Here is a 20,265-nt window from a genome sequence, read left to right on the forward strand (position 1 = left end):
CCACAGATGACTTATAAATGATCTCTCTCTCTTTGCTAGATTTAATCCAGATTTTTACAATACAGTACTGTTGGAGTCATAGCCTCTGAGCAACAAGATATAGAGAAGGTCCAGTATAGGAGGACATCTGGCACCCTGGTCTTGTTGTTACAGAATAGGGTTGATGTTGGCTGACTCTGTATTGTTTTCCAAAGTGTGGACTGCATCTAGTAGCTGATATGAATTGTCTAATTTTGGGGAGCTGTCATGGATAACAGCCTGTTAGAGCTGTGATATTGTGAATTGAAACCAGAAAACCTGCAAACCAAGAGAAACTGGGCTTTAAGATTACGATGAGCATCTAAGCAGTGAACAGCAGTTGTAAAAGGAGTGTTAAACAAACCCCTGAATTTAATTTGATTTGAACAAAGATAAGAACCTGTGTATTTGACCATGTAGATAATTATATATTTTTGAATGCAAAATTAGTGGTTTACAAGTTGGGGTTTTTTTGTGGTTTTCTGTTTGGCCGAACTCTACTGGCCCTTTCTGAGAAACGCTGGTCCTTGTCTCTGGTAAAAAGGGGTGGAAGTTTCTTCACAGGAAAAAAGTATTTTTGCTTAAAAGTGCAGTCTTGGCTATAGGTGGAAAGTGCTCATGGTATTCAAAATTTTAATCTAGTCTTTGCAAAAGTTACCATTATTAGAGAGGAATTGTTAAGCAGCCCGATCCAACGTGGTTGTTCCTGCATGACTTTGCAGTAAAAAATTGTCGTGGTTTTCCTATACATTGTTGGCAGTATTTGTTCTTATCCTCTGGTCAGTTATTTAATGCAGTATAAGGTTCCACTTTTAGGGCCTGGATCTCTGTCATTATCCATCTTTAGAAATTATTTCACCAATGCAAAAATAGCAAAAAAACCTGCAATCAAAATAGATGGGCAGATTTTTTACTTACTTTGTAAATAACTGTAAAAAGTAATGGGCTGTGGTGATTTAAATTATTTAACCTATGTTCTGGGACTAATTGCCTGCAGTCTTAGGTGTTGAGTAGGTCCAGTTAACAGTTTTCGGAAATAGAAAGATGTTACTGTCTTTGTATCAAAATTCACATTTAGACCACTGTTCATAAGATCATAGAATCATATAATTGTCTATGTTGGCGGGAACCTTTAAGACCATCTAGTCCAACCACCAACCTAACTGATAAAAAACCGTCACTAAGCACCATGTCAACCCGTCTTTTGAACACCTCCAGGGATGGTGCCTTGACCACTTCCCTGGGCAGCCCATTCCAATGTTTAATAACCCTTTCAGTGTAAAAATTTTTCCTAATATCCAATCTGAACCTCCCCTGGCGCAACTCAAGGCCATTTCCTCTTGTCCTATCGCCTGTTCCTTGGGAGAAGAGACCAACCCCCACCTCTCTACACCCTCCTTTCAGGTAGTTGTAGAGAGCAATAAGGTCTCCCCTCAGCCTCCTTTTCTCCAGGCTGAATAACCCCAGCTCCCTCAGCCTCTCCTCACAAGACTTATTCTCCAGACCCCTCACCAGCTTTGTTGCCCTTCTCTGGACCTGCTCCAGCACCTCAATGACTTTTTTGTGATAAGGGGCCCAAAACTGGACACAGCACTCGAGGTGAGGCCTCACCAGTGCCGAGTACAGGGGGACAATCACCTCCGGAGTCCTACTCACCATGCTGTTCCTGATAATAATCTCATTAGGGAGTTACATTTTGCTGAAGAAGGAAATAGTTCCTTTCCTGTCAGCTAAAACGCTCTTGGACAATTCCTGAAAATGTCTGAGTGCTGGGTAGTTCACTGAACGGAAGTGTTGTTCCTAAACACAAAGTCTTGTCACAATTCTTCTTGCTTAAAATTGGAAACTCTTCGAACTTGAGAAACTTGAGCCATCTCATTTTAGGATTACAAAAATTCCACGTGACTTCAGCGCTCATGGAGTATACCAGCAGCTCTGGGACCTGTGCCTTGGGAAAACCTATGGCTGTGCATGCTGCCTTCCTCCCTTTGTGCAGGCAGAGGTGTGGTGTTCATTGACCACTGGCTTAGGATGAGCACTAACAGTTGTTCCAGTTGACGTAGTAAGTTATATGACATGTATAGCTTTGAAATGAAAAGGGAACAAAAATGAAGTAATTTTTTTCCATGAAGCTTAGGCCACTGAGTTCTGAAGGGGCACTCTGAAGGGTCTCTGAGTTTACTGAAACTAATTAAGGTGGTACCTTGTAATTTTTTCCAGGGGTCTCTCTCAGGAAGTACGTTAGGTGCTGTACATATAGCAGTAGTAAAAGCAAACGACAGTTCTTGTCCTAGAGAGCTCGCAGTCAAATCTTATGATGAGCGAGAACAGGTGAAAATATGATTGGTGGGGAAAAGCGGGCACGACTGACAATGATGTTAGCGTGTTTGATATAAGGAGAAGCAGTCACAGAGTACCACCTGCCCAGCCATAGATAAGGTGGTGTAAATTATACCTTGCCCATAAATAAGTGTTTAAAAAAAGCTTAAGGAACCAGAGACGTGTAACTTGCGATGTTTGAGACTGCCTTGCTAGTGCTCATGATTATATTAATAGTGTGAGTGCAAATGGGAGGGTAGGGTTTAGACAGGTTTGCAGCCCAGAGATTAGAGAAGTGATCAGTAGCAAAAAAGATTGTATGGTTACCTAAATACAGTGAGTTTTGTGAGTAACATCAAAATAAGAGCTCCAATTGGATAATTCTCATGTGGAGTGAAGACAATGAAAATGCGACCAAAGGATAAGAGATTAATCTCAACTTTAATGTATGTAAACACACATTAGATGGACCAAACCATGAGCACGTGGAGAATTTGGCAGTGGACCAAACTCCTGCCTTTAGCTTGATAGTAACAAGCTTTGCATTGCAGATTCAAAAGTTTGTGACCACAGTACTTTTTCTGTATGAAGGCCATACACACAACCTCGTGTATTAAGGTTCTAGCCTTAGAAATCATGCAGTGGCCTTGCTAGAGACACTCTAAAAGACAGGAAGTGTAGCTTACAATTAAGAAACATATGGATCCTGCTGTGAATTGTGTTATTCTTAGAGTACAAGGGCATGAAGTGCACCTCTTACTCTTGCACTGAATTTGGTAATACATTTCAATGGTTAAGGCAATATCATAATTTTCCAGGATACTATGTCATTTAGCATTTGAAGAAAGATATTTCCTACCTGTCCTGTTCTTTGGAATGGATAATATCATAAAGCAGAACTTATAATTGAGTAATCTCTTGTGTAGGGTTTGTTCTGATAACATAAAATTTTCTATTGACCCTAAATATGAGAAAAATCTTTCTAAACAACTGAGTCTTTGTTAGATTCTTTTGTATTTGTGCAGAGTATATCATAAACCAGCATTAATCTACAGTTTTGAAGTGGCTGCGTAGAATTTAATGCATGCTTACATTTTCTGGGGAGTTACACAGCTAAAATTCAGCTCATTAATTTAAACTGTTAGAACTATAGAGTTTGGATTTAATCAACAAAGGCAAGATGACTAAATGTTGAAGACAGAAATAATGTAAATTTGTTACCTGCATTATAACTTTTAGTGAAGTTTGTGGAATAATTCTCTAGAGCTCCATTTCCTATTTTTTGCTTACAGTGAGGAGGATTCTGGAAAAGAAAGAACATTTATTAGCAGAACAAGATATAAAGAATAACTCGAAATAGTGTGAGCTAACTGTGGTTTCCCTTCTCTCTTCTCAGACCTTGGGATGGGAACTCCCCAAGCATTATTAAGTCTCCTCTCAGGTGTTTCCAAATGATCCTCATTTTCTTTGCTCTGATAGTTACTGTAGTACTACGCTACATATTTTGGGCAGATTTATATGATGGTGAATTTGTGCACCAGCTTTGGGAGAAAAAAATATTTTCTGCCAAGAAACGTGTTGAGTTAATGGGTCAAATAGCACATCACACTGTGACATCACTTACTCTAAGTCAACTCTAAGACAAACCTATACAGGTCTGTCAGCCTGTGCATGGGGGATGTCAAGATTTGCTCTGCCAGGAGGGCAAAAGGGGGCCGTGTCTGTTTTGCCTCACTAGGACAGGGTGCAACGTGCATTCTTTTGTTATTGGTAGTGCTTTTAGATGGTGAGGACCAGTGCAGAGAAACCAAAGGTCATTTCTTGTTCACCCTGTCTTTTATTCAGAATGATCAATATCCTTTAAATCGCCATTGTTTCCAAATCTGACTACTAAATCTGGCTACTAAAAAAAGCCTGAGCTGCATATAAACACAGGTTTAAAACTGTTTCTCATTTTTCAGAATGTCTGTATAGTGAAAGAATTCCTCAGTTACCCAACAGAATTTAAAATTTTAAAAAAGTAAACCAATTTGTGTTTCCATGTGCTGCATATAAGCACAGGTTTAAAACTGTTTTTCATTTTTCAGAATGTCTGTATAACTAGTGAAAGAATTCCTCGGTTACCCAACAGAATTTAAAATGTTAAAAAAGTAAACCAATTTGTGTTTCCATGTATTTAAGAATAATTTTTCTTATATGATTAAACAATACCTTTCCTCAAAAAGAATTCTGATTCATCATGTTCACTAACAGGATGATCATCTGTGAACGTGAAACTATCCAGTAGCCTGTTATATCCTTACTGGTCAATCCAAAGCTTTAGGATCTATTAATTACTTCTTATTCAAGCTGTGTTCTGAAGATTTGGATATTACACAATTGGCTGGGGTTTTTCAGCATATTCTGTAAATACGCTATGAAGAAATTATTTTTCAAAGTCTTTGTAAAGAGGAAAAAGGAGTAGTCAGTATGTCAGCTGCACAGGTGTGGGACTAAGAGTGTTACTTTACAAACATCATTGGTTTATTGGTTATTCGGCTTGAGGTGTTTAAGTCCTGATTCTTTTCCAGAGGACCTAACTTTGTGCAGCAGTTTATATATAGCTATATATATTATAGCCTCAATCTTTAAATTGACTTAACATTGACACAGCTGCAGCTATGAATGCTCAGCAATTCCTCAAATAAAACCCCAAGATTTTAAAATTGAGCTCCCAGAAAATGAAACTGCGACCCATCATCTCTCCTTTTGCTGTTCCCTCCCTCATTCATTCAATTTCTCTAAACTTTTGCAATGAAACGCGGCCAATGATCATATGGACAAGAGCCTTATTTGCTCTGCAGTTCCCATTTATGCTTTTGTCTTGGGTTGTTCCATGTGCTGAAAGTAGCAAGAATGCTGTACAAAAATTGAGTACATATTTTGTTTTAATTGTATGGGGTTTTTTTTTTCCTTGCTTTTTTTTTTTTTTTTTCTAATTTAAAGAATGTGTCATAATGTTTATTCACACAGAGGCTGACTTAGGATTTCCTGGACAATTTTAATACTAACATTTGACTTTGCAAAATTAATAATGTTTTTTTCCATGAAAAAAATGATGGCTGATTTTCAGCTTTATATAAATAGGAAAATTAAAATGTTAAGATACTGTTCTTGAAGATATTAGTGCATTCTTTTCTTAAATCTTTTCACAGATTTGTAACAAACCAGCTATTATTCCTGAAGTATATATCCATGCCAAGTAAATTGGTGCTTGTGAGATTTTTAAACTTTTAAAAGCTCTGTTTGTCGGAATTAGCTCCGGAAATTCTTGCTTGTTCTGTATTTCTATTTATATATAATATGGTAGTTTGCTTAAGTTAAAATTTTATTAGTATAAAGGGAGCTTTAGAACTGATTTTGCCAGTGTATTTTTGTGTCCTGGAAGAGACTGCATCAGGGGCCACAGAGACCTTTCAGAAATGGTAAATAGAGAGGAGATTCTGCCTATTGTTTTCATTCTTTTGCATCCTTGTTTGAAGTCATTTCAAATCAAGAGCATGTTATTTTGCTTTGTTTGTATTATATTTTTACATAAAAGCCACTTAGTATTTGCCATGAAAAATTCTTTTTGTTACACATTTGTTTTAATTTCAGAATACTTTACGTCAGAGATGAGCTAAGACTTTTATACACAGTATTAAGAAACCTTCAAACCATTAAACAGATGTTTATTACTGCATTATTAGGGTAATGAGTAGAACGTGATTTGGAGGAACAAAATAGAGGTCTTTTGAATCATCCATTTTTTGTTCATAAATCATTTGGTGTCACAAATTTTCCAAGGAACATTAATCAGTTTAATAAAAACTGATTTTTCTTGCTTTTGAGGAATTCCCCTCACTCCCAGTCCCTCAAGTCCCCTTGACTAACCTAGTGCAAAGGAGGTTACACAGAGTTGTATCTTTGTATTACTTTTTAAGGTGTTTTTACTCCTCAAAACTTTGACGAGTATTTTCTTAGTCAGTTTACAGAATTTCTACTTTATGAAAAGATACAATGCTTAATTGGCATTGCACTTGACGGAAGATGCAATAACATAATACCTATTTGTGCTACCCCATAGTTCCTTGAGTTGAGATGGGATCCTCTGTTTGCTTCAGCTTCATATAAGAATCTGGGAAAGTTGTGCAACGTTAAGAGAAAAAAAAAATTTGCCCCCATGTCTTAAATAAGATTAGTTCAGTGGCTGGGTTTAGTATGTAGCTAAACACAGGCTGACATGCAATCTGCAACTTCCTGAGCTAATAGGGAAATTCATTTGTAAAAGAAAGACGCTACAAGTCCAGAGGCCATATGATATATGATGTGTTCCAGAGAAGTTTAACAAAGAAAGATTTAAATTCTTAACGGTTTGTTTGAGTAATAATGAGAAGAATTTCTCTTCAACTCAAAGTTTTTGAGAAGAGTGGATACCAAAGATGAAAGCGAATTGTTTAGTTACAAAAGGACTATAGCAAGGAACAGAGCTATGAGATTAAGAGAAAGAGTAATTAGGCCAAATATTGGGAGAAATTTCAAATCTATTTAAGGCTATGTAGGCTTTGGTGGAACTATGCTGATGAGTTCTAGCTAAGCTGATGACTCAGTCTGGTCTTCTTTTCCACTCTGAGGGCAAAAATTTGATCTTCTAGACCCGGTCAATACAGAAAGTTGTGAAGATGTGGAGGCAAAGAAAAATAGTGAAGATTTTGAGATCTGCTTCCACTACTACAACTTTCTCCTTTTACAAAATAACAAATATTCCTATTGATTTAGCTACTTTGCTAATATATGTAACAAATATTGCAAATCCTATTGATTTAGCTACTTTGCTAATATATACATAATAAAAGACAGGAAAACAGGCCTATCATTCTCCTTTATTATATCAGTTTATGTAATCTTTTGGCCGGGGATTGCAAGTAGATTGTGCTCCCCTTTTCCTGACTATCCCTGATTGCTGTTGTGTAAAGCCTGAGACTCTCTCTTGCCAATATTATATGTTCACTTGGGAAGTAAATAGAGGTGCACATACTCAGGGAATAGGTGATTGCATATAATATGCAGTATACTATCATTGTAATGCAAATAAGGCAATGATGTGTACTTCAATGAATACAGCCAATCTAACAGTAAAATACAGCTTATAATGGAAGGGAAACTTTAAGTGGAGAAATGAAATGTACATGTAATTTTGACAGACTTAAAAGATATTTCTCTTCTACTAATATGCCAAAACATTGCATTCAAACGATTACACTGACATTTGAGAAAGCTCCTTTTGACATACATAGTGTATCGTCTAGTGCAGTGTTCATGAAATTAACATTTTCTTGAAGTAATCATATACAATTAAGTGACCAAATAGTTCTGAGGCAATACAACTGTATTTCACAGGAACTAAATATATTTCTTCACACTGATCCTGCATGTTTTAGTTGAGTAGTCATTAGCATGTTTATAATGGTTCTAATTTAGCACAACATTTTCTGAATTTTATCCTTGAGTCATTTACAAATTGTTCATATTGAGTAAACAAAGGAAACAGATTGCATTTTATACTTAGTAATTTATCTGAAAGAAGAGGGGAGGGTTAATTGTCTGAAAGTTTTGCTCTGTTTGGGGAAGTGATTCTAGTCTTGCATTGCTTGGCACACAATGCCTTTTTCCCTCTGTTCTGGGAAAAAAAATAATAAAGAAAGAATGGAGGAGTGAGTAAAATGAAAAATTAGGAGCAGGACAAGATTTGCCACTCCCAAAGGGGAGTGTGGAACAGAATGGGAGCTGGCACGAGATTATCTAAAACAGTTGGTGCATTCCTTAATGATCAAGTGCTTGAGAAGTCCAGCTCTCTCTCACAGAGCATCTGTGTTGATGTTTATATCCATGCTCTGCTGTATGGGAAAAGCATGCTTTCTCTTGTTGCTTTTCTAAAAATAGTGTGGCATATAGCATTGTATGAGTTATTTTAAGAGAACAAAAACATTTGCAAGGTTAAAGGTTCTGCTTTTTAATAAATAAATAAAAATAAAGGTCAGAACTGTATCTTAGATTATTCTTTCCATGAAATTCAAACTCTCTTTTATCTGGAGTTTTGCACTGAGCAGAATGTTTTCTACTCAATGCAAATGCTCTTTGCACTAGAGAATTCCTGTTGAAACAAGCCATTTTAGGTGGAATTGGTACAAGCTTCAGACTCTTTACAGTTTTTCCCACTAGCCACATCATAGAAAGCAGGTCTGGAAATCACCCCCAGTTAAATTCCAGTGTTTCTGTTTAGAACGTCTGTTGTTTCATGCAAGAGCTAGACCATTCAAGTAGTGCAAATGAATTCAGAGGAAAACCAGAACATTTTAATGCCTAATTATTTTTAGTGAGCTTGGAGAGTTTTAATTAAAAGTTAAGAGAGCTCTCCAAGCTCTTACAGTTCTAATTTTATCATATTGTGGAAATCTTGTCACTGTGAAAAAATGTACAGCAGTTAGCAAATTTACTTGGTTCCCTGTCCTGTACAAAACTGTTATGTTAGGTAGTCAGATCTCAGTCACTTTTCCATTATTGCTCTTGCATGAAAACATCCACTGTGAGCTGACTGCCTTTTGCATGTAATTGTATTTAGGAAGGCTTCTTTGACCTCTTTTTGGGTTTTGTTTTGTTGTTTTTTGTTTTTTTCCATTTTTTGCTTTTGCAGTATTGAGGACAGGTTTGTTTGGGTTTTTTTTCCCTTTTTTTGCTTTTGCAGTATTGAGGACAGGTTGCAGTGAGAATCAGAACCAAGTTCTAATTCATGATCAGCAATGTGCTAGGTGATCAACTGTGAGATACACACTCTGTGCCAGAAACGTCACAGCCTCAATAGCCAAGGCAAACAAAGAGGTGGACAGAAACGAGTCAGGATGAGAGGAGTTGAGGAGGGAGTGAGTAAGTGACTGGCCAGGATTACTTGGCTTCTTAACAGGGATCAAGACATAGAATTTAGGAGTGATTTTTTTTCTTTTTTTTTTTTTCTTTTTTTTTTTTGGTAATTCACAGTAAGTGTAGCAAAAGGAATTAGCACGTTTTCCTGGTCTAAATGTCATGTTGCTCATTTTTGTGCTGTGATTGTATTTTTGTTTTTCAAGAACCAGGCTTTTGTAAGCTTATTAAATCAATACAATCTTGAAAAGTTGGCCAAGGAAATCAGTTCACTGGCTGACAACATGTGTGAAATGCCTTAGATTTTAATTTTCTGTTAGACGATGACAATTAATTACTGTACGAGAACAGTATGGAAATTGAGAAGGATGAGATGAGATTCCTCTGACCTGCCTTTACACTGACTGCAAGATTCAAGCCAAGCTGCTTATGAGCATGAGGCAGTGGCAGTACATTGCAACTATGGATGTTAAGCCTTCAGGCTGATTTTTGATTAGTTTTGTATTGTTGCTGCCTTTTCTTTTATTTAAAGTTTATTGAAACAGGAAAGGATAATTTGTGTTTAAAGGAAGAAAAAAAGTAACTATGGCAACGAAGAATCTATTTTAGCAACATTACACAAACTTCACATCCTTGGATTGAAAAAGAATAGGTACGATCAGGCAGTTAAGTTTCTGATAGTCATGGTTAAATTATACTTTTATTTCTCAAATCATGAATGAAAATGTAAAGTACTTAATTTAATTTAGAATTGTTAGATTATAAAATCATGTTCTTTCAAAGATAATTAAATTAACCTTTTACCTTTCCCTTTGATACTGAAATTTTAGAGTTTGCATATAATTTTAAAATACATAATATAAAGTGTGAAAATTAGGAAATGTTTTTATGATATAGGTCTGTGCTAGGTGGTTCTTCAGCTCAGGGGAAATCTGGTGGGCATCTGATGGTAAGAAACACTGACTGGGGTAAATCTAAATTTTACTTGGCTTTTATTCAGGAATATTTGTAGAGTACCAATTTTATTTAGATTTTTCTACTCCGGACAGGATTTAGTATTCTATGAAGAATATGGAGTCAAACCTTCCTCTTTCAGGTGAATGGTGGGTTGTGTTGTTATTATTATTTTAGATGTCAGGTTCTTAGCTTCACCCACTTGAAGAAAGCACATTTGCACTTGAGGCATGGGTTGAGATGTGTAAAGGTACAACAGGGAGCAGGGCAACCAAATGGTACCCATTGTAATATTTCTTGGCAGCTTATTTGGTTTGGGGCAGGGTGGGGGTCAGGGGGAGAAGGCAGCTTTTCTCCTGTAGTACAAATCCAGTGTGGTAGGCCTTGTTAAGCACACAAATGTCTGTTCCAAGGAGTTCATAATCTCATTTAACATTCTTTCAAAGACAAAAAACCACACACAACACTTTTTCTCTAACAAGTATTTCACATATTTCACAGATACTGACAGGGTAATTCCACTTGCGCCGTTTTCTCATGATATAAACTTGAACGAGGCATTTGAAATAATTTTACAAAGGCTGATCCAAAGGACACCTTCTCCTGTGGAGCTGAAGGCAAATAAGTGTAATGAGGGTAGCTTAGAAAATCTAGAACATTAGAGATGGAGGAACTTGCATATTCTTATGTAGTCCCACGGCTTGCAAAAATATAGTCCTTTTATGTTTAGTAATATCTACTAAATTGTTATGGGATATGACTATAGACTATAGTTCTGAAATAGAGACAAAGATGCCAATAATTCTGTAGTATTCCGTAGTCTTATTTCTTCTAAAATGCAAAAAAAGTTTATCCTCCTCCCACTGATGATCTGATCATGTTTTAGTGTAATATTATCTCTTCTAAAATGCAAAAAAAAGTTTATCGTCCTCCCACTGATGATCTGATCATGTTTTAGAGCAGTTTCTCTTGTAATATGCCTGATTTCTCTTCTAATTCCCCTACCTTCTTTCCCAGTGCCTTTTTCCTTGAGATGCTGATAAACAGTTCAGATGCATGTGCAAATGTCACCGATACCTTGATTGAATTATATTTCTGTATTGTTTATGAACTTGAAATGCATTTGCAATCATTATTAATAAATCAATGTGCTTTTGTCTTCTGTCACAAAGTAATGTATGTATTCAAAAAGAATTGTATGCAAAACAAGTCATGTTTTAGAACTCGTATCATTAATAATTATCAGTTTACAGTATTGTTACAACATGTTTTGAGGGAAGCTTATTATAAAAGAAATAACAAGGCACAGCACAGCAGCAAGAATAAGACAGTTCAGTTGATCACTGGTATAGGTGTTATAAATATGCCAGTCTGCACTATAGTGTTTTATTAAGTCTCAAAAAGTCAAAGCTGATTTGAAATAATAATGTCTGACAGTCAGTGCTTTGAAGTTTTGCTACTGCACTCTCACATTTAGGCTTTCTTTTATGTATGACTTTACCATAAAAAACAAAAACACACACATGGCATGAACGCTTTTTTTTTTCCGTATCTGTATTTCAAAGAAAGTAATAAAAGGCTACTTCAGTGAATTAAAAAGGAAAAAAAAACCAACAAAAAAAACAACCCCTCAAAATCGATGAAGATAGGTGCAGGCCACTGTAAGGTCATACACTACTCATGTAAGCTATAGCTGGGGTTGGTAACTTGTTGAAAACTGTAAAAGTAAAATTAAAAAAAAAAAAAAAAAAGAAAAAAGGGAAGAGTAAGAAAGAGACAAGAGGCAAACCCTACCCTTGATAGGAACAAGATGACTTTCATTCAGTCGGAAGAACTTGAGAGCTTGGCTGTGATAGCTAACACACTTGTTCTTCATCACTGGTTGTGCAACAAAGAGCTGGATTCCTTCCATTCCATGGCTGATTGATTACCCAATGGACAAATGTTAATTCTTTTCATTGATGCTTTGTCATTGTGGAGAGATCCTTTTCATCTAACACCTAGATGCTTTTCTCTTGGCTTTTTTCCTCTTTTCTGCTTATTTATCTTTTAACATCCTCTTCTCATTCACCTTCGCAAAACTGTCATGTCTAACAAGATTCTCACAGTACTTTAAACTTCTTTAGTCTACAATTTAAATTGTTAACAAAGTATGTAATAAACCGTGATATTAAATAATACTCAATTACTTCATTTAGTCATCTCAATCTAATTATACTTAACCTGTTTGCTGTCCTTGAAAGAAAATTTTTCCTAGTTCAAAAGAGAAGAATATAAAGGATGAGAAGCTGTGTGTTGTTAATATAATAAATTGCTCCAGTGCAACTCCACGAGTTGGATCTTACACATATCAGCACAAAATATGCCACTTTGCAGCATAAACCCAACTGTGGTTTATAAAGTCAGTGAGAAGAGCTAAAAATGTATAAATGCTAATTTCTTTCTTTGCTTCTTTTATAATTGTCTTTAACAAGAATACCCTTGAATTTTGAAAATGTCGGGATCCACAAGGTTTTGGAATGGTTCTGAAGCCGAGCCTCAGTGCAGGGAGAATGATGCAGTGCAGATGTGAATTCGGGCTTCTTCAACGCTCAGTGCTGGATTCTGAGTCGATGTTTTGTTTCTATAATGAATCAAATCAGAAAATGAATCAATATGGATGAAGACGTTCTACTGATGTCAGAAGATATCTTTGTAGATTTTATATGTATGTAAAAAATAATTTTCAGTATAGAAAAGAAAAAATCCCTTTCTGATTCACAAACCTTTTCAAAATCTGTGTTTGTGAACACAGAATACAGAACTTGAAGGGAGACATGCCTTTCAAGTCTAAGCCTTTATATATAGTTTCGTGCCTAATGTGGAGGGCCTCCAGAGAGCTTTAACACATATCATTATTTTAAATTCTAAAAATTATGCAGATTAAACATACTAATTGAAAATTTACAAGAATTTCAGAACACTTATTTCTACAACGTTACAAAAAAGTTTATTAAAAGGCTCATTGTGTTTGTTTTGTATTCTTCCCAATAACAAAACAGAATAGCAATAAATTGTGTGGTCAGATCTGTAACATAGAATTTGAATGAGATATAGGGGTGTTTAAAGAAATGTTTCTTAAGGAATTTTTCAGCCATTTATAGAGATAAAAATTATAACTGGCAATGTGATTATATCAACAAGAAGGCACACAGATAGACCTGTTTCCCATTCAGTTCTTTCTCAGTCTGTCTTTAGAAATATGTTTTTTTCCCTTATGTAACATAAGAATACTACCAATAAACATGGGTGTTTTTAAGAAGAAGATGTTCTTAAGAGAAGAAATAAAGCAAGTGTTTTTGAGGAAAGTATTTTGTCAACTCCTGTAATATTCTAATTGCTTCTTTTTTTAAAATTTAAATGTTTTTCCCTCTTTGCATGAATTGAGGAGAATATCTTAGTTAGAAAGCAGTAGAATACATAAACTCTAGCAAACATAAAATAACACAAAACTCTAAAGCTCTTTTTTTTAATGGATAAGGGGTCTGAAATTTTGGCAGGGGAGAAACACAGAAACATCTTTTTAAACTAATGATGATATCACAAAAAAGGACAAATTATAATGTTCTATTGATAATTGATGGTTATTTCTTGATTCTTCTATTATCAGGCCAGAACTCATAAAAGTAATAAGTGCCTGTTATTGTTAAAAGTAAATTGTTATTATATAACAAGTATTTTAACACTGCCTATTGCAACTTACAGCTCCTTAATTTTGTCTCTTTCATAGAAAGATATAATTAGTAAATAAATTAGCTTTTCTACTGAAATATTACTTCAAAAATATTTACGAGCTGTGTTGTCTTTCCACAGAGGCTTGCATGGTGAAAATATGTTGCAATTAAAATATGATCTTTGATCTTTTGGTAGTTACAGTTTGGTTTGGTTTGGTTTGCTTTCAACTGGTTTTCTTTATTTCTTTTTTCTTTTTTTTTGTTTCTGTTTGTTTGTTTTGGATTTATTTTTTTTTTTTCCAAATGAGTAATGCTGATGTGAAGTTTTAGTCTGCAACTACTTGCACCCTAAAATTTGCCTTTTGTTTTCTTCCTTAAACTTCTCCCTAAATCTTTAACTCCTTCTTTTGTGACCTCTTTGAATGCTTCTCCTTCTGAGTATTTTTAGAATCCTCTGAGGTGGAACAAACTGTTACCCGTTGCATTGATGCAATCTGTGTTGCCATTCTTAATCTGGGCTTTTTCCTTTTGTTTTCACTTCTGTGAGTGCTTCTGAGGGCACTGCTGACATAAGAATTCGAGCAAGGATTTGGCCTTAATCTGCCAGCAATTTGGCAGAAGATATGTTAGGCTGAATTCTGCCTTCTTGTACACCCTAGTGTTAATTCTTAAATACTAGAGTGGGATAAGTGCAAACGTTGTCAAAATTTGCAACATTCTTAGTTATTTAGAAACGATTGTGTAAATTGATCTAACGCAAATGGCAAGCTTGCTATGAGAGTTTCTAACGTGCTGAGGTGTGTGGCTATTCCCAGTGTATGCAATAAGAAAAGACACGCTCAGCAGCACCCAGAGTGGTATGTGGTCTTACAATGAAGCCTCTTTGCAAAGATCCATTTTAGGAATAGCATTGCGTTTAAATAATGTTTTTGATGTCTTGCTAAACTGAGCCTAAGGGTTTGCAAAGAGTTTAGCACAGACGTTGTTGAAGAGTCTCTCTAACAATGAAAGTAAATGAACAATGTTTAATGGAAATTTTATTATCACAAACTGGGAAGGGGAAATAAGTGTTCAATTGTGTGCAGAATTTTCTTGATAATTTTTTATAAATCGGAATGCGGTTCTTAAAGTCATAAGACTCTGGATCACAACATCTACCATAAGAAACCCCATGTTAAAAATCACCTTTTGCAAGTTATCTGGAAGGTTATGTATAATTTAGACTTCAGAGCCAATTAGTTTAATTCAGGAACTGAAAGAAACTTTAGATTTTATTGAAGTCTGTTATGCTCAATATCAAATTTTCCAGTGGAATTGGGGACTGATCATATGAAACTTACTAAGTCCAATCTTTTGCTTTCTCCTAAGTGTAATGACTTCAGTGACAGTTTTGCGTACAGAAGGCCTCCCAGATTGGGGCAAAGATTTAAATGTATTCTGAACTTCAAATTATGAAAGCATATCCTCTAATCATTGCATGTTGTTTATAGTCTACTGAGAAAATTTCTGATACTGTGAACATCCAATAAGTAGAGCGCTTTTATGAATTCCATGGAGACGTATGAATAACTTTTGCGTTGACATGGATATAAAAATGGGTTTCAGATGTCACTGTGTGCCAAATTTCCAAAAAAAGCTTCTAAATCTTCATGTATAATTTCAAGTGTACAATCATTCTCAAATGAAAAAGACAGAATTTGTATATACATTGGCAATCTATGCATGTAAATTGGCAGTTAGCATGCATAAATCCCGAATGAAGTTTTTCTTTCAATTAGACCCTTGTTAAATCCATAGTAACTCCATTTACCTTGGTGGAATTACTTTGGATTTAAAATGCACTTAAATGAGAAGTCTATTTGGCTACAAGTTCATTTCCCTTTGAAACTATGGTCTAACTAGAACAGGGAGAACAGTATTAAAATTGCGGTGACACCTGTTTTCCTAATGTGTGACCATATATTTGATAATTCTTTTTTAAATTTTATTTTTATTTTTCAAATAGATTCATCCTGCATGGAAAAGCTTCTTTCTAAAGACTGGAAGGAGAAGATGGAAAAATTAAACACAAGTGATCTCCTTGGAGAAATTAAAGGTATCTCATTGGATCAAATTTTACGTTTGCTTATATTTTAAATTGAGGATTTTTTAAAGTTCAGGGAAAAATAAAAAAAGAGATAAAAATCATGACTAGAGGATACTTTCCTCTTTCCAGTCAACTCATCCTGTTTTTTTAATGTGTATCTGTGAGGTGATGGATGCAACTGCCAAATAAATAAACTAGAGTATGTCACAATCAGTTATAGGCAATATCAAGGATGTTATCACAAACTCCAGGTTAGTTACAGTAGTTCATTGACAATAGCGATATATATCTGTTGCCAAAACAAGAAACATCTTGAAAACATGGAGTTACTATTACTTGGTACTGTCTCTTCCCAGTTGCATGAATGTATGTAGTAACTGCTTTCAGATTATGAAAGGGTGTAGTTGTGTGAATACTGTTTACTAAATCTTTGATTCAAAATCAGTGAAAAAAATAAAATATTTGTTTTGTTCATGCAATTCCAGCAGAGAAAGATCAGCTCTGGATGAAATTCAGGACCTACTGAAATCAGTGCAAATTTTATTGCCTAGATAGACAGTATTTTCCAGTATTTCCAAGATTTGTTGAATCAGCAATCTAGTAAAAGTGGGATTCTTTTGACAATTAAGTACTATAAAAAAGGTTTCTTTATGCTGTGAGAAGGGGTCATAAAGCATGTTTGAGGAGTACACAAGGTACTTATGATTTATTTCTCTTCGTTGGTATAATTTTATTAAATTGCAACTATGAATACGTGGAAAAATAAAGAATCATGTGCATCATATTAATAGATCTTTAATAATGTTAAAAAAAATAAATTGATGAAAATTGATGAGTTTTACATTTCCACCAAGGAAACTTAAGATAGTTTATTTTTTTATCATACAAATAGATGAAAAATTGGCCCTTTTTTATAAATAAGTTATAGTTGGTTCCTTCAGCTGATTCTGCTGGTTCAGGACCAAAACCTGTTGAATTTTCCAGTTGTATTTTTTTGGTAGAATTATCACAATGTGTTTGTATTAGGCAGGTAAGAAGTCATACAGTAATGTTAGTGGCAGAAATATAGTATACAGTTTTACAGGAACATGTTAAAATTGACTGCAATAAATTCCAACAAAATTATGTCTTGAAATCACATTCTATTTAAAGCCATATTGTCTCTTAATAGTGTGGAAAACATTGCATGCTAGTTTGTCAATTAATTGCACAATATAGCTACTTAGTCTTTTAATAGAAACTACTTGAATGCTATTAGTGAATCAAAATTTAAGGAGGTGGGAACTCTGACAATGCAGACATATTCTTTTATATGGTACAAAAAGCTGTTTCATGAGATTTATCTATTAAAAAAAAAAAGTTTGTTTTTCTGGATTTATGTTATTCCTCCTATTTTCTTAGTATGTAGGTGTACAGCAGAGTGAACAGGTAGAGTTCTTGCTCCTAACTCTTTTCTCATCTCCCTACAAAGCATTCTGTCTCAGATTTGGAAGAATTTTAAACTCACTCAATTACCTTTTCTGGGGGTGCAGCCTATTAGCTGTATAAAAAGGATCACCTGATTAAGCTTTATCAGATTTATGTGTTGATGGTCATTCTGCTAGTTTCCAAAGCTCATTTCCCGTGTCTCATCCCTAGAAACCTACCTTTAAGTGGTCTTACTGTCTGCAGTATTCATCTCCACTCCTAGTTGGCTTCCAGCAAGATGCAACACTGAATCTTTGCTACTGCACCTGCGTTTAATTTTTTCAAGGACAGGCAAAAATACAAAAAACATACAAAACCAAGGAAGATAAATGATCATTGCTGTTATGTCATGTGTTACTCTTGCAGTATTCAAACCTCTTGACAAAGACATTAGTGTCATTTTATAGAAGAAGAAAACAAGGTGCAGAGTTACACAGCAGGGGTAGTGGCAGGTCTTGAGGTGGGACTCCTTTCCTTTGGGCTCCTTCAGGCTGGTTAGCTCCTAGCTGATAAAATCGCCATCAACCTAAGAGCCTGGTTTTAACTCTTATTAGCATCTGTGTGCCTTAAATCATCTCGGAAAGAGAAAACAAAACCCTGACAATCTAGCCCCAGGCAGCACGAAATCCAGATTATAAGAAGGAGATAAAGCAAAGTAAGGGAACCAGAGAGAATTTTAATCTGCCAAAGAAGCATGATTTAAAAAAAAAAATATTTTCAGTCTTCAAGGTGGTAGATTTCCAAATCATGAAGTTCATTTTCATACTGCTGAATGGATTTCAGTTAGGTAACCGGGCATGCTGAGGTCTGAAAGCACCACTTTTGAAAATGTGTTGTCTTTGGGAGGTCAACTGTATTTTTCCTTAATTTCCATCAGATTCTAAATCAATTTATTTAACTGGCTGGCATTTTTGGCTTTTTGCAGACTTTCTGCTCATATTACCGAGAGCCTAACTTAAAGACATGAAGTGATGCAGTAAAAATAAATAAGTGAGGTCATTAGGGGAAAAATATCTTGATTATAAGAAAGTGAGGTGTGGTCCTGTGAGGAACTGCTCTTTGCACTGGCTGTTACTGGGAGTTGTTTATCCTAGAGAGAAGGTGTTGTTCTTGCTAAGGATGACCTAAGCACATACTCTTCCTCTGGGTCTGCACGACTACAACCCTCCCCCCTTCAGGGAAAGACTAGCATCTTGGTTGTGGGAAGGCAGTTGACTAAGAATCAGTGCCAGAAAAAAGGATGAAAGCAGAAAAAAAAAAAATCTACCACTGACATAAGCTGTTTCTATTCATGTTTGGGAAGCACATAGATGAGAATAAAAGATAATTGGCTGAGGGAATCAAATAAAAGTGGTATTTTCTTGCTTTACCTTCTATATTTAGAACACAATAGTGTTAATCAAGATATAATTATAAACTATATCTATTAATTCGAACAATAGAAGCCAATACAAAAGTAACAAACAGTGAATCATTTATTTTTTTCTCTAAGTGGGATTGTTCCTGTTCACAATTACTCTTGCCTAGTGTGCTTCATTTGTAAAACTGCTTTTTCTGAGTTTCTTTATTAGGATTTCAGTTATTGATAATGGTCCAGATTCTTCCTTGAATTACAGCCAAACAAGCCATTGACTTCAGGGAGGTTCCATGAAACTCAGAGGAGCATTTGTCAGAATGCTTTGTAGCCAAATTCCAGTGGTTAAATAAGTCTGCTTGTTCATTTGATATGTTTATAAATGAAACACATAGGTCAAATTTTCAAAGGTCTATGAAGCAGTTGAGCTGAGTTAAATGACCTGCTCACCTGGAAAAAACCCCCACAGCTGCCCATGCAAATAATTTGGTTGTATGCTGTTCGTCAGTGTGTGCATGCAAATACATTTATTTAAGGTATACAAGCAATTTGTTAGGCTTCTGTCCAGCTTTCGCAGTGTTGGGTTTTTGTATAAAAATTAGGATCAGGAAATACTTTTCATTCCAAATTTTGTTATCGTGTACTTGAATAAACAAAGTGGTGCAGGACTCTCTTCTAAATTTCCAGATATTTGGGTGCACAGACTTCTGTCCTCACCCTCCCTCGCTGCGTGTATTTCTGTCGCTGAGTTATCTAGTTTTTCTCCAGCAGCCACAGCTAGGCAGAGTAGCATCATTTATCACTATACAGAGTCTGTTTTAAGTTTTCTGTTTCTGTTCCAAATATAAATCTCTGGGATAGCATAGTCTTGCATGCATCAGGCAGTTGTCCTACTGAAATAGCCTGCAATGGTCTTTCTCAGCATGCAGGGTCTTTGAAGATCAAATAAGAAAGGTCAGTCTTTAAGTAACTTAAGCAATGATGTTATGGAGAAAGGGTCAGAATTGGTCTTTTAGAAGAGTGAATCCTGGGTCACTGGCTACTGTGCTGCAGGTTAGTTCTCTGGCTTCCATTGGTGATGTTTACAACTGGAACTATCTATTTTTATAGGCATTGTGACTTGAATGTCACATGCTGTCTTTGTACAGTATACTCTATTTTGGGAAGGATAGTGATTGATGTCCGGGGCTTTATCCAATACAGAAGGCTGCTTGCATTTTGTTTCTCATGCTTATTCCTTCCCCTTTTGTATTTGCTACATTTGCTATATGTTAGGCTAAAAAAGGGCCTAAAACTCCTATTTCCTGTGACATATACACATTTAGGGACCTCAAAATATTTAGATCGGTAGGAGGCAGCATGCCTGCTTTCTCAGAAATGTGGCATTTAGTAAAACAAAGCAGCTTTACCCACTTAAT

The 20,265-nt window shown here is 35.5% G+C and overlaps 1 protein-coding gene across 1 annotated transcript in view; it reads left to right on the top strand.

Moving 5' to 3' along the window:
• The window catches only part of SOX6 (SRY-box 6), a 272,975-nt gene that overhangs the window by 76,337 nt on the left and 176,373 nt on the right, over positions 1 to 20,265 (top strand). Inside the window, exon 5 of the mRNA XM_014962253.1 lies at positions 15,946 to 16,035. Within this exon, the coding sequence (XP_014817739.1) occupies positions 15,946 to 16,035 (90 nt within the window). The remainder of the gene's footprint in view (positions 1 to 15,945; positions 16,036 to 20,265) is intronic.

The sequence above is a fragment of the Calidris pugnax genome, unplaced genomic scaffold (genome assembly GCF_001431845.1).
Source record: "Calidris pugnax isolate Ruff unplaced genomic scaffold, ASM143184v1 scaffold593, whole genome shotgun sequence".
Lineage (NCBI taxonomy): Eukaryota > Metazoa > Chordata > Aves > Charadriiformes > Scolopacidae > Calidris > Calidris pugnax.